Source organism: Heloderma suspectum, chromosome 11 (assembly GCF_057233095.1).
Source record: "Heloderma suspectum isolate Gila_16-S chromosome 11, 16-S_ref, whole genome shotgun sequence".
NCBI classification, from domain to species: Eukaryota; Metazoa; Chordata; class Lepidosauria; order Squamata; family Helodermatidae; genus Heloderma; species Heloderma suspectum.
This window is the reverse complement of record NC_139468.1, coordinates 8,760,003-8,773,828: the sequence shown is the minus strand read 5'-3', so window position 1 is coordinate 8,773,828 and position 13,826 is coordinate 8,760,003. Positions and strand designations below refer to the sequence as shown.

General features: G+C 45.8%; 1 protein-coding gene across 1 annotated transcript in view; it reads right to left on the bottom strand.

The window, feature by feature from the left end:
• The window catches only part of IDH3A (isocitrate dehydrogenase (NAD(+)) 3 catalytic subunit alpha), a 22,092-nt gene extending 8,266 nt beyond the window's left edge, over positions 1–13,826 (bottom strand). The window contains exons 1-6 of the mRNA XM_084816757.1: positions 13,656–13,826; positions 9,167–9,229; positions 7,306–7,389; positions 4,563–4,677; positions 1,060–1,247; positions 680–813 (exon numbers count right to left, since the gene is read on the bottom strand). Coding sequence (XP_084672883.1) covers positions 680–813; positions 1,060–1,247; positions 4,563–4,677; positions 7,306–7,389; positions 9,167–9,229; positions 13,656–13,682 — 611 coding nt within the window. The 5' untranslated portion in view covers positions 13,683–13,826. The remainder of the gene's footprint in view (positions 1–679; positions 814–1,059; positions 1,248–4,562; positions 4,678–7,305; positions 7,390–9,166; positions 9,230–13,655) is intronic.

Genomic DNA, 13,826 nt, shown 5'->3' with positions numbered 1-13,826 from the left:
CTTCTAATCCAACGTGGCTGAACATCGGGGGTGGGGAAGAAGTAGGCTCACCTCTGATGGATCTACTCCGCTGTACGTTCAGCAAAAGATGAGAACAGGATTGTACACGCAGAGCCTCTTCTGTGTGGTCAAGAACACCACACAATTAGGGTTCTCGATCATGTGTACAGCCTTGCTTTCATCTTCTACTGAACATAGGGAAGTCAGGAGGGTGAGGAGAGCAAGCCCAACCCTGCTGCCTCCTCCTCCATGTATTCAGTCACGCTGGATTTGAAAGTGAGAACAGAACTGATAATTTCATACAAGTGCAAGCATCACTTTTCAGTGAGTTAATGTGCCAAAACCTCTTCAGGCACAAGCCTATGCATGTTGAGACACAAAAGATGCCTCCTACTCCCAGCATGCCCCAGCCTGTATGCTACATGAGCTGTAGGCCTGTTTCTGTCCTAACATGCATAGGATTATGCCCTTAAGCTTATTTTGAATGACAGAGAAAAGGGGTGGAGTCCAAGCCTTGAACAAAGCCTGGCTACCAGAAGCAGGCTGCATAAAATACATGGTATCCACTTCTGGCAGTGACATGTGGCAGCAGATCCACACACACTTCTCCACTAAAAAACAAAAACAGCAGTAAGAATTTTGAACATTAGAACTAGGTTACTCTGTTAAGATCACATACATAATGTTTGCTTTATGCACAGCTGTAACTTTGCTTCTTTGATTGTTCCTGGCATACTCAAAAGCAAAGTCAGCAATACGTTTGCTTGCATCTTCCGTGATGAGTTTGATACTCTGTACAACGCCATCAACAATCTGAAAGACACACAACAGTTACGTGGGTAGTAAAAAGCTGAGTTATCTTTTAAAAATCTGGATAGTCCCAGCAGGGTTGATTGGTGAATCATCAAGTCTGCAGAACACTGTATTATTTCAAAATTAAATATATCTTCTATTGTGGTTAAAAGTTAATTTGTTTAAGTACTTTCTAGTTCAGGCAACTTGTATTAGTTGTTGTGGGGGGAGGGTAGTGTGCAATCTGCTTCCACTATCTAAGCATACCACATGTTCAATTCCACTGTATTCGCCTTCTGTGTTCTCTCGTATTGTGACAATGTCAACATCTGTGTAAGGGGTTTTGTAGCCTTCGATCGACACACAAGGACGGATATTTGCGTAAAGGTCGAACGTTTTACGGAGCAGCAGGTTCATTGATGGGTGGCCAGCAGCTATTGGAGTTTTTAAAGGACCTGAAACAGACAAGAGGAAAGAACAAAGTGGAAAAGTTCCAGTTCAGAGCACAAACATCACACACTGGCCTGAGACTTAGAAACAGCATTCTTCACTGCCACTCCCAAGTTAAATCCTTTGATGTGAATTGGGAGGACGGGACTTTGTCACCTATAGCTGAAACTAGCTCCCGTTGCAAGGCTCTCGTTACAACTCACCACTGAGTACTACCTGCACTGCACAGTATCTTATGCTGGGGATTCATTCTGGAGGAACACTCCTCAACCTGGCCTGTATATTTCAACAGGCAAGGAAGGTTTAGACATTTTTTACCGATATGCTCCATTGGGTTACATTCCTTCTCTACAGTGTTCTATAATTAGCCGTTTGCTACCACTTCCCTCTCTGGGAACTTTGTCACTGGTTTTTGGAAGCTACTGAAGGAGAGAGCATATAAAAGAGCCAGCTGTCTGGGGATTGGCGAGGAACACAGGAAGCTGCACATAGGAAGTATGAAGCCACACTACTTGTCCATTTAGTCAGTACAGCATATGTCTGCTTTGGTAGTAGCTCTCCCGGGATTCAGGAAGAGGTTTTTCCCACCACCTGCTCCCTGATCCTTTTACTGGAGACGCCAGCGATCAAACTCAGGATCCTCTGCAGTTATGGCATGTGCTCTGTCTCTGAGTTATTGTCCCTCCAGCATGCTACAGTAGGATGAGGAAGATTAGACTAAGACAATTCAATATGTGCACTGAGAAAACAGAGTCTAGGGAGAAACAATTTTGGGAAGAAGGGAAAAGTGGATAAGAACGTATCCTTTGTTGTTGAGCAGGAGTTGGTGGAGTATTTAGTTGGGATCGCCTGCCCACTCCCCTATTTTTAAACATGGGATTTTAATCAGAAGGGGATAGAATACAAAGGCAATTGGTAGATTAGGGCTTGGAGTGGGACCATCAGACTATGTTTTACAGACTCCTTATGTATATACATAAGGAGTCTGTATATACAGACTCCTTATGACAGGGAGTCCTCTGTTAAAATGATAACAGAGGACAAAGAAAAGGCAGAGGTGCTCAATTCCTACTTTGGCTCAGTCTTCTCCCAAAAGAGGGTCTATGACCCCCCCTGGCAAAGGCGAAGTACAGGCTGAAGGGGCAGGATTGCAGCTTGAGATCAACAGGCATATGGTCAAGGAACACCTCATTACTTTGAATGAGTTCAAATCTCCAGGGCCAGATGAACTGCATCCTAGAGTCATAAAGGAACTGGCAGAAGAGCTCTCAGAACCGCTGTCTATTCTCTTTGAGAAATCATGGAGGACCGGGGAAGTGCCAGATGACTGGAGGAGGGCTAACGTTGTCCCTATCTTCAAAAAGGGTAAAAAGGAGGAACCTGGGAACTACAGACCAGTCAGTCTGACATCAATCCCTGGGAAAATTCTGGAGCAGATCATAAAGCAATCCATCTGGAAGCACCTTGACAACAATGCAGTGATTACTCGAAGCCAACATGGATTTGTCAAAAACAAGTCCTGCCAGACAAATCTGATCTCATTTTTTGATCAAGTCACCTCCCTTGTAGACCGTGGGAATGCTGTAGACATCATATACCTCGACTTCAGCAAAGCTTTCGACAAAGTGCCCCATGATATCCTGATGAGCAAACTAGCTCGAAGTGGGCTAGATGAAACAACGATCATGTGGATCCACAGTTGGCTACAGAATCGGACCCAAAGAGTGCTTATCAATGGGACCTTCTCAAGCTGGGGAGAGGTAACGAGTGGGGTACCGCAGGGCTCAGTCCTGGGCCCAGTGCTCTTCAATATTTTTATTAATGACTTGGAGGAGGAGGTGCAGGGAATGCTGATCAAATTTGCAGATGACACAAAATTGGGAGGGATAGCTAATACTTTGGAAGACAGAAACAAAATTCAAAGTGATCTGGATAGACTGGAGTGCTGGGCAGAAAACAACAGAATGGCATTTAATAGGGACAAATGCCAAGTTCTGCACCTAGGAAAAAGAAACCAAATGCACAGTTACAAGATGGGGGATACGTGGCTCAACCACACTACGAGCGAGAAGGATCTTGGAATTGTCGTCGATCACAAGCTGAATATGAGCCAACAATGTGATGTGGCTGCAAAAAAGGCAAATGCTATTTTGGGCTGCATTCATAGAAGCATCGCTTCCAAATCCCGGGAAGTACTAGTTCCCCTCTACTCAGCACTGGTTAGGCCTCATCTGGAGTACTGTGTCCAGTTCTGGGCACCACACTTTAAGAAGGATGCAGACAAGCTGGAGAGGGTTCAAAGGAGGGCAACAAAGATGATCAGGGGACTGGAAACAAAGCCCTATGAAGAGAGACTGAAAGAACTGGGCATGTTTAGCCTTGAGAAGAGAAGACTGAGGGGAGATATGATAGCGCTCTTCAAGTACTTGAAAGGTTGTCACAGAGAAGAAGGCCAGGATCTCTTCTTGATCATCCCAGAGTGCAGGACACGGAATAATGGGCTCAAGTTACAGGAAGCCAGATTCCGACTGAACATCAGGAAAAACTTCCTGAGTGTCAGAGCAATACGGCAATGGAACCAATTACCTGGGGAGGTGGTGGGCTCTCCCACACTGGAGGCCTTCAAGACGAGGCTGGACAGCCATTTGTCAGGGATGCTCTGACTTGGATTCCTGCATTGAGCAGGGGGTTGGACTCGATGGCCTTGTAGGCCCCTTCCAACCCTACTATTCTATGATTCTATGATTCTATGATACAACAAAACCTCGTTAATGCAAAATTAAGGGTGCAATCCTATCACGATTCCCATCAGCCTCTGAACTTGGGGGGTTATGGGAATCCCACGCAGAGCGGGAACAGTGCGGAGGCAATCTTGGCCTCCGTGCTCCAGCCCACCCTGCCTTTCTGCTAAACGGGCGATTCTGCCTGTCTAGCAGCAGCGTCTCAGACAGGGAGGGAAGGAGGCTGGGGCATCCATAGGAAACAATGTAAGGCAGCCACCCCCGGTCTTCTCTCTTTCCTGTCCCTGGGAATGGCGCCTTTCCCCGTCTCTGTGCTCCGTTTTCTGAGCGTGTAGAGGCTGCCAGCACAGTTCTCTCCGCACCAGCCATGAGGGGGATGGGGAGGGGACTGCGATTTCCTGGCTCCAGGCTCAGAGTCCTATTGACAAGCGTGGAGCCAGGAAATGGAACAATCCTATGTCCCCCACAGACACTGTCCAGGGAACATGCGATTACAAACGATGTGTGGAGGGAGCAAAGATGCATCAATGCTGCAAACTTTCTTTTCTTTTTTTATGTCAGCAGAAACCTCCAAAATACCTTTCAGTCCTATCTTGTTCTTGTCCATGGATTCTTTGGCATCATGTGGAATTGTCCATTTTCCTCCCGGCCCCTGGATTGCAGTCACATTTCTCTCTTCAAACTGAACAGGAGCCTAAACATAATTGTTTCAAATTATCTTCTGAGCTGTTTTGGAAAAACCACTAATCGTTGAAGGGATTTTGTTCACAGCCTTGGAATCCCTTACCCTGGATTGGAAGACACAGCAGCCCTAAAGCAGAAGTTTTCAGGCTGAATAATGGGAGGTCTACACAGAAATATAGACCAGCGGAGGCAACTATGGCAAGCCTGCAGAAATAATGGCAGTTTTAACCAGAGAGTTTTAACTGCCATTAGTGGCACAACACAGTATGCATCTGGCTACAGCTGGCTCATGTCAAAAACAGCAATGTGAGGTGGAAAACTTTCCATTTTTAGATACGCCTTTTCTCCATAAAATTAGTAACATAATGAATTAAAATAACCGGGCAACTGGAATTGATACAATACTGATACATTTAAAATCAAGTTTGTAACTAACTTATAAATATGCCAAATCAGATCTCTATAGAGTTAGGTCAACAGAAATCTTCCCACTTCCAGGTTTTCTGCAAAACCCTCATCACTGGTCAGGAAAGCTTTTCGCAAGATTCACAGGGATTTGGAATCGATCGGAGACTTCTGACAGATAGGAGCAGATTCATCTGCGCCCCTTATCTAAATTTAAGAGTGATCCTATTGGTGGGGTCTCTCTCAGCTTTCTTAGTTGAGAGTCACCTGGGGAATATCCCGTTTTGCAAGAATGTCATGTGGCTTGGCTTTGACCTCAGGAAGGATTGCAATGATGCCGACTCAGACTTAAAAACACATTACTTGCATTCATACGTTGTTATCTGTCTTTCCCCCACCCCCATTTCATCCCACATCTAAATTTAGGGCAAGGGTCTGGAGGCACACAGCAGAGACCTTGCTGAAGCTAGGCACGTTGGTTCTTGTCAGAGCCTAGATGGGGTTCCCACGTGCTCTTCCATGCATGCCGCCATGAGCTCCATTGCGGAAGAATGGTAGGATACAAACTAATATATATATATATATATATATATATATATATATATATATATTTATTTATTTATAGTAAGCTCTAGAGAGCAGAGATTTGTCTTTTGCTTATATTACTCTGTGAAATGCCATGCACATAAGTACTGCTACAGTGTTAAAATCTCATTCATGTCAAGCACATATCATTTCTTATTGAACCACCAAACTGACATCATAACTGGGAGAGGGCCTTCTCTGCTGTGGCACCCGAGTTGTGGAATGCCCTCCCCTTGGAAGCCTGATTGGTGCAGACATTGGTTTCATTTCGGCGCCAAGTAAAAACATGGCTTTTTACCAAAGCCTTTGAGGGCTAAATGCATTCCCTGAAGTAGCACAATGTTTTAGATTTTAATTGGTACTACCTTGTTTAATGATTTTAGCTGTTTCAATTATTTATTGTTTTAATTGATTTTATCTGTTAGCTGCCCTGAGATCTTAATGATATAAGGCGGGATACAAAGGTTTTAAACAAATAAATAACTGAAATCAGAATGTTCTCAGAGGCTATACTGTACATTAGTTCATTCCATTCCTTCTTGAATATCAAGTCAAGACTGAGATGTGTTAAAAACTTTGCTGTGAGGTTACGTTTCGTAATAATGGAGGAGTGAGGGACATGTGCCCTTAACATCAATTCTGCACAGACCAGATGCTCTTGTTCATTTTACAAAACAACTATAGGCTTCTAGGCTTCATGGTTATAAAGCATAGGGGTGAAGAAAGCAGAAAGTACCCAAATCCAGTGCTCTCCATACATCATTGTCTTCTCCCCATATCCCCAACATGCCAGATTGCGGAACACCAAAAACATGCAGTAGAAATTAACAATGTGCATTACACCTATGCATCTGCAGAGCAGATCTCCCTAAATAATTAATGTGCAGACAAACTGTGCAATGCGATGCCATTAATTGCCAAAGCTCTGAAACAAAGGTCATGGTATGTAAAACACAATCTGCAGATTATGATTCCAAAGTCTCTCGCTGCTATGCATTGACATCACAGCCAAGATATCTACTGCCCCCAAACAGGGATGGCGCAGGGCCCCGATTCCATCTGGAAATCCAGCGGAACAGCCCCTGTTTGCCCCCTGCCTGCACTCGGCAAATGGCTTGCACTCACCCCAGCAGCCTTGTCAAGCTTCACAGTCACCATTTTTGAGAAATAAAATAGTGACTGCAAAAATGTGCACATTTGTGAATGTGCGAAAATGCGCATTTCGCGACTGCAAATATTTGCACTTTCGCAAAATGCACATTTCAGCACATTCACAAACATGCACATTTTTGTGACTGCCATTTTATTTTTCAAAAAATGGTGACTGCAGAGCTCACCAAGGCCGGTGGGGTGAGTGGGGGCTGCTTGTCAAGAACGGGAGGGGCTCAAGTGCGGTCCAGGGACCAGCGAGCGGGGGCAGGGACTGGGTGGGCACCCAGAGAACCCGGATGGGGATGGGTTCACACACCCCTACCCCCAAAGCCCTAATAATCCTCTCCCCTAATAAGAGGAACAGCTGTTCCCAGACACATTGACCCTTCCTTCAAGGGAAGAGGGACCCATCACTACCCTATTCCATAACTGAACAAATCCAAGGGTGTCAGGCAGAACTAGAGAAACACATGCAGCTATCAAAGGAGTACCTTACCTTAGCAGCTTCAAAAATCTCCACGACAGCAGCAGATATTTCTGGTCCAATGCCATCTCCTGGGATCAAAGTTACTGTCCGATTCTAGATGTAAAATAATAGTCCACCAGAAACCATGATTAAACATAAATTTACAGAAAGTTGCAGGTTACCTGTGGCTTGCATGGTGCAAAATTACTTTTTTATATTCTAACAATTGCCCAGAAATTGAATGAACATGAACAGTGCATCGGGAAGCATTATGATCACAAAGTCTGCTTTTCCAGGATAAATAGCTCTTAGCCGCCCCCCTCCCACTTTCTAGTTTTCTGTGTGCAGGGAATCTTTTGAGTAGGGAAACATCCAAGTATATGTTCCTCCACCCGCAGTGGTACAAATATATCATGTAAGGATTTTGCTTATCTGTCTTGGACCTAAGACTTATTATAAAGATCAAGTGATGGCTGGGGGGAAGCGACTCATTTCTCTTTCCCTTCTCCCGCACAACGATGGGAAAGCTCCTGGTAAAACTTGCTCTCTGATTAGAAGGTAGACCGTCAGTCACTTTACCGCACTCCCTCCCCCACCCACATCAGTGTTTAGAGAACGAAAAAGACGCTTTTAGGGAGATGGAACGTCTGAAAATTTCTGAAGCCTGAATCATGCCAGGAAGTCTTGTTTTGGTCCAGCTTCAGTTTGGGTTGCTTCAGAGGGAAGCCTTCTTTGCTTTGGGAAGCACCAGAAATGTTCTGAAGGGGCACGATTCGGCTTGGGCTTCAGATGAATCTGATGCACACCTAACTGTTACTGCATCACCACCGTGAGCCAAAATCTCTTCTGCAATTCTCCTTCCCACAGGAAATACTACTGTTGGGTCACCTAAGGCATTTAAAAATGTGTACCTAAGGTGTGAATGTGACAAATGCATGTGAAGGAACAACTATAAGTCATCGCTCCCTGTTGAGCATACATATACTACATCATGTGTGAAATGGCCCCAATCTATGCAGCCCCCAGGGCTGACTCAAAGCCCTCTTTAGGTATGTTTTTAAGAGCCTGCTTCCGCCCATTAAAAAAAAAATTCACATGCATCAAACATTTATCTACAGCAAGACTGAAAACAAGATAAACAAGCTGAAAAGGAAGTTACAGACCAGACTACAGGTATACAAAGAATTTGACAAGGGAATCCGCTAGGATAGGGGTAGGTAACTAGTGACCCTCCAGATATTTTGGCCTACAACCCCCATCAGTCCTCACCATTGGATATGCTGGTTAGGGTTGATGGGAGTTGTAGGCCAACACATCTGGAGGGCCGCTAGTAGGAAATGCCAACTATGCTAAGAACAGCAAGCGTGACATGCTTCAATACATCAAGACTGTTGACGGATAATTCTAAAAAAACGAAATAGAATAAATTAAGGAGCAGATCTAAGAAGCAGAGAAATCTACTCTAGATAGCAAAAAATAAATAATTCTACTGCCTATAAGGAAACATTCAAACAATGGTGCAGAAGATAAGAAGGTTCTCAACATTATTCCTGCTTCGAAGTTTCCCGACCATCAAGTGGCTAATACAAACTATTTAAATTATGTATGAACATTCTCAGAGAATTTTCTTCTGTAGAATGAGCTTTATAGAAGGAGAAAGCAAGGCTTCAAAAGCTTTATTGGATATTTTGAATATGGTTCATCAGAGTTTTCTCCAAGTGTACAACCACACAGAGATCTCTGTACTCAAGTTAAGTGTGACATACATAATACATCTCTGAAGTGCATGGTAACAGAACAGATTATTTTCAATATGATTAAATTAAACTGACACAAAAATAGCACCTTTCTTTGAGAAGCTTCTTAAAGAAAAAAAAACTAGTATACTCACAGCACTACCAAAACTTCTGGTCACCTGTTTTGGGCTTTTGAAACCCCCTAGTAAACGAAAGACCTACAGAAATGTAACAAAAACAGAAATATGATTATTTTAGACCATGAGGGCAATAGAAAAGGAACAATCCCCCAGTCTGTTAGGACTCCAGCAATTCTGCATTCAAAGACATTCATGTGTTGTTTGCACACGCATTATCAATGTATCTATTGTATTACGGCCTATGAGCAAAGAAACAGAAATAGGAAATTTGTTACTTTTTGAGAAAAGAACGGCAACCTGCTACTTAAAATTCAGAGTTTTAACGAGCAGCCTGATATGTAATATGGGAAAGGTGATTCCTTAGAAAATGAAATCCCATGCGTGCACATAAAGGGTCTCACTGGATTGATGCTGCAATGTTTATGCCGCAATGTTTATGCCACCCAACTGAAGCATTCCATCTTCAAAGATTTGTCTGTGGCCTTCGAACAGCCTCATCATTGGCAGCAGTGGCTTGACCTGCCATCAATAGGCCTCCTTCTTATCCTGGGAAGAAGCTCTGTCATGCCTACAGGCGATCTTGCACTGCAACTTAAGGAAGGTTTATGTTTCCATGTAGCTCCCTTGGGACCATACCCTGGACAAAGCAGCATAACTACTCCAGACAAGAGGATGACACATCTTGCATCAGCAGTGAGATCGGGGCCCAGGCCTGCAATAGTTCTTTGCTTCAAGGCAGAGTTTCGTCCTGATATTCACCTTTGAACTACTAATGTCCTTGCAACTAAAGGAATAATGTATCCCACTAGAGTGAATATAAACCCTAAACATTCAGTTATCTTGAGTCACTGCACTTGTTACATCACTTTGACAAAGCAGCATTACTCTGAGCACCATCCAAATATTCTGGCTGCTTAACAGGCACATGGAAGGTAACTCAGAACCCAGTGAAAGGTATTAGCAAAGCATTTTGCAGTTTAGCCATTTTCCAAGTTTGCTTTTTAAGAGTTTGTATCTTGCATATTATAGGCTCTTATATACCCAGCAAGGTAGAAAAGTAGACCTCACTATTCCAGTGTGGTTCTTATTGGCAAACTCTGAAAACTTACAGAAAACAAACAGAAGTATATTCTCGCATAGGGAACACTGCAGAACTGGAGTCTTCATTTCTGTGACAGATACACACTGCAGAATGTTTTAACTATGCAGTCCTTGTTTATTTTCTCAGGTTGCTCTCAGCTGACTGCTCACTTACAATGAATTCCTGATTCTACTTTCCTGAGTATTGTAAGTATTGCAGACAAGATAAGTTATCTCAGTAACAGAGGCAGGCCAAGAGTGCCTTGCTATCTAGCCTTTCACTAGCCCAGAATCACGTAAGTCTGGGAGGGAGCAATCCTATGGCCACTAGTCAGCAGCTAGACAGCCATAGGATACGTCAGTTTCCAGGAACCTGCACTACGAGGTCAGTTCCTGGAGAACCGACCTTCCCCCCATCCTGCGCTGCCTTGCAGGCAGCTTGGAGCAGCCCCGCGCTCAGATTGGACTGTGGAGTGGTGAAAACGGGGCGGGGAAGGCGGAAATGCTGGTATGACACATCCTATGTGTCGTCCAGCAGCCACCTCCCCGGCTCCGCCTTCCCATGGCTAGCCAGCCAAAATCAGCTGTCTAGCTGCAAATACATGATCCCCTCCGTGCTTCTCCTGCCCTGCACTGGATAGGCGGTCCCCTCTGAGTTCGGAGGCGGCTGCCTAACCCCATAGGATTGCGTCCTAAGAAAATTAACCAGTCTGCACAGGTAGCTTAATTGTTCAAGAGTAAAGGAAGAGCCTCATGGTTCATTATCTATATTCTTAATTCCAACCTCTCCTTCTACTTTCATAGGTGTCAAAGGAGATGTGAAATTGACTAGACCAGACAGGTGATTTCCTGTCTGAGCAATTTCACTCCTTAAAATTATGCCTGCTTTGTTTTCAAAACTCTAAATGAATGCTCAACTACATATATACACTCAACTTTCTCTAATACAATCATAATTCTAAACACAGTTCCAGGGGTACTCTAGGCACTGTGGGGGGAATAGGCATGTGTAACCATCATGTCCAATGTACATAGGTCTGTTGCAGAACTGCTGGTCGCAATATAAGCTGGTTTTGCTTTTCCCAGGATCCATTTTGAAGACTACGAAAATCTACAAAACTACTTTGACTAGAGACAATGAAGGAACATGAATAATGATTGTACATACAACAGGAAGCGGTATATCTACAACAACAACACCAAGTCTCTGAAAGATTATCAACAGTACACACCCAAAAGCAAATCTGAGACAGAAACGACTGAAAGAGTTATTTCAGTATAAATGATCAAGCTTACTAGGTCAAAGAGAGCACATACTTGAACAATTCCATATTCACCAAGGCTGTGGCTATTGCTTTGCAACCCCTCAGCAAGCTGGGAAAAGCTGGATTGTTAAAACTGAGGACTGGAGGCCATGTCACATTTCATCTGGGCAAGCACAAATACCAGCATGGTCCGGTGACCCTTAATCCAAGTGTCCAACTGTTCTCCCTAAAGAACAAGAACTATGAAGCCAAAGCCCTTCACCCACTTTGAAGAAAGAACAGCCAAAATAAAATTCTGTATTAGTCTGGAATATGACACAAATCTGTTGCCACAGATTCCTGCTCCAAACAGTTTTACAATTGCGGCTCCCCCTCCAACTCGTCCATTTCCTCAAATAACAATCCCATTTTTGCCAATCTAACGATTGGATGTGAGTGATAAGGCAAGTACATATAGGATTGCTCTATTAATGGCAAGTACATATAGGATTCGCTTTCCAACTGTGGTGCTGGAGACGACTCTTACGAGTCCCCTGGACTGCAAGGAGGTCCAATCAGTCCATCCTAAAGGAAATCAACCCTGAGTGCTCATTGGAAGGGCAGATACTGAAGCTGAAGCTCAAATATTTTGGCCACCTAATGCGAAGAGAAAACTCTCTGGAAAAGACCCTGATGCTGGGAAAGACTGAAGGCAAAAGGAGAAGGGGACGGCAGAGGATGAGATGGCTAGATAGCATCACCGATGCAATGAATATGGACTTGAGCACGCTCCGGGAGAGAGCGCAGGACAGGAAGGCCTGGCGTGCTATGGTCCATGGGGTCACGAAGAGTCCGACACGACTGAACAACAACAACATATAGGATTGCTCTATTAATAGCTATTGGCCACGCTGATTACATGGAACCTCCACATTCAGAGGCAATGTGTCTCCAAATCCCAGACACTAAGAGTAAACAACAACAACCAACAACTACAAGGGAGGGCTGCTGCCTTCATGCACTGGAGGCATCTGGCTGGACACTGTGGAAAGGAGGACACTGGACTCCAGACTTTGGCTCTGATCCAACAGGGCTCTTCTTTAAATTGGACCAGCCTTCCCCAACCTGGTCCCCTCAGATGCACTGGCTGGCTGCTGGTAGTGCAACACATCTGGAGGGCACCAGATTGGGGAAGGCTGAATTAGACATTCCCCGGTGTGTCATAGCCAGCACCAACTCTCAATTGGTGAGTCAAACCAGATCCTGCAAGGTAGGGTAACTGGGCACTCTCCAGGTGTTTGGACTACAACTCCCGCCATTGACCCCGCTGGCTGAGGCTGATGGGAACTGTGGTCCAAAAATATCTGGAAGCCACCAGGTTGCCTACCCCCACATGACTGCATTGCAGCCTGATGGGTCCCAACAGCAGCAATAACACCATTATACAGATACAGGGATAAAAACATATGCATGAAAAAGCTAAAGTGGTATAGTAGTTCGAGTGCTGGCCTGGGACTCGGGAGACCTGGGTTCTAGTCCCCACTCAGACACAGGTGACTCTGGGCCAGCCAATGACTCTCAGTCTAAGCTACCTCACAGGGCTGTCGTGAGACTGCAACGGAGGAGGGCCATGTAAGCCGCCCTGAATTCCTTGCAAGACGAAAGACGGTAGGATACAAATGTAATAATAAATGCAAATAATAAACAAACACATCAGGCTACCTCCGGAGGCCTCTCTCACGCCAAAGGCGCCAAGGCACCCACTAACAGCTGTGCCACCTTGGGCTCTTTGCATGAGGAACAAGGCAGGAAATAAACAGTGGAATATAATGATGGCGGCGAATTAAGAGGCGGGCTCCCGGGCGGGCGAGAGGCGAGCACCTCCCAGCTAGCCTGCCTCGCAGGGGGGTTGTGAGGATGAATCGGAGCGGGCTGCGTAAGCTGGCCTGGGCCCCACGGAGGGGGAAAAGGGTGGGAGACGGCGACGGCGACCTGAGAGGCTGGCTCCCGGCCGGCCTGCCTCGCAGGGGGGTCGTGAGGAGGGGGGGAGGGAGGGGCGAGGGCCAGGGGGCGGGGCGCAACGGAGGCCCGCCCCCGCGCCACGAGGGCGAGGGCGCGCGCGCGCGGGCGCTCCCGCGAGATCCCCGAGACGCCGCCAGCCAAGGTCACCCGGCGCTCACCTTGGGCGCCCACCGCGACGACGCCATGGCGGGGACGGGGCCCGGCGCGCCGCTCGGCCCTCTGCGGCCCCTTCCCGGGCGGGCGGGCGGGCGGTCCGGCGGGCCCCGAGGGAGAAGGTGAGGGTGCGGCCGCGGCCTCCTCGCCGTCCCCGTCGCTCCCGCGCCGGCGCC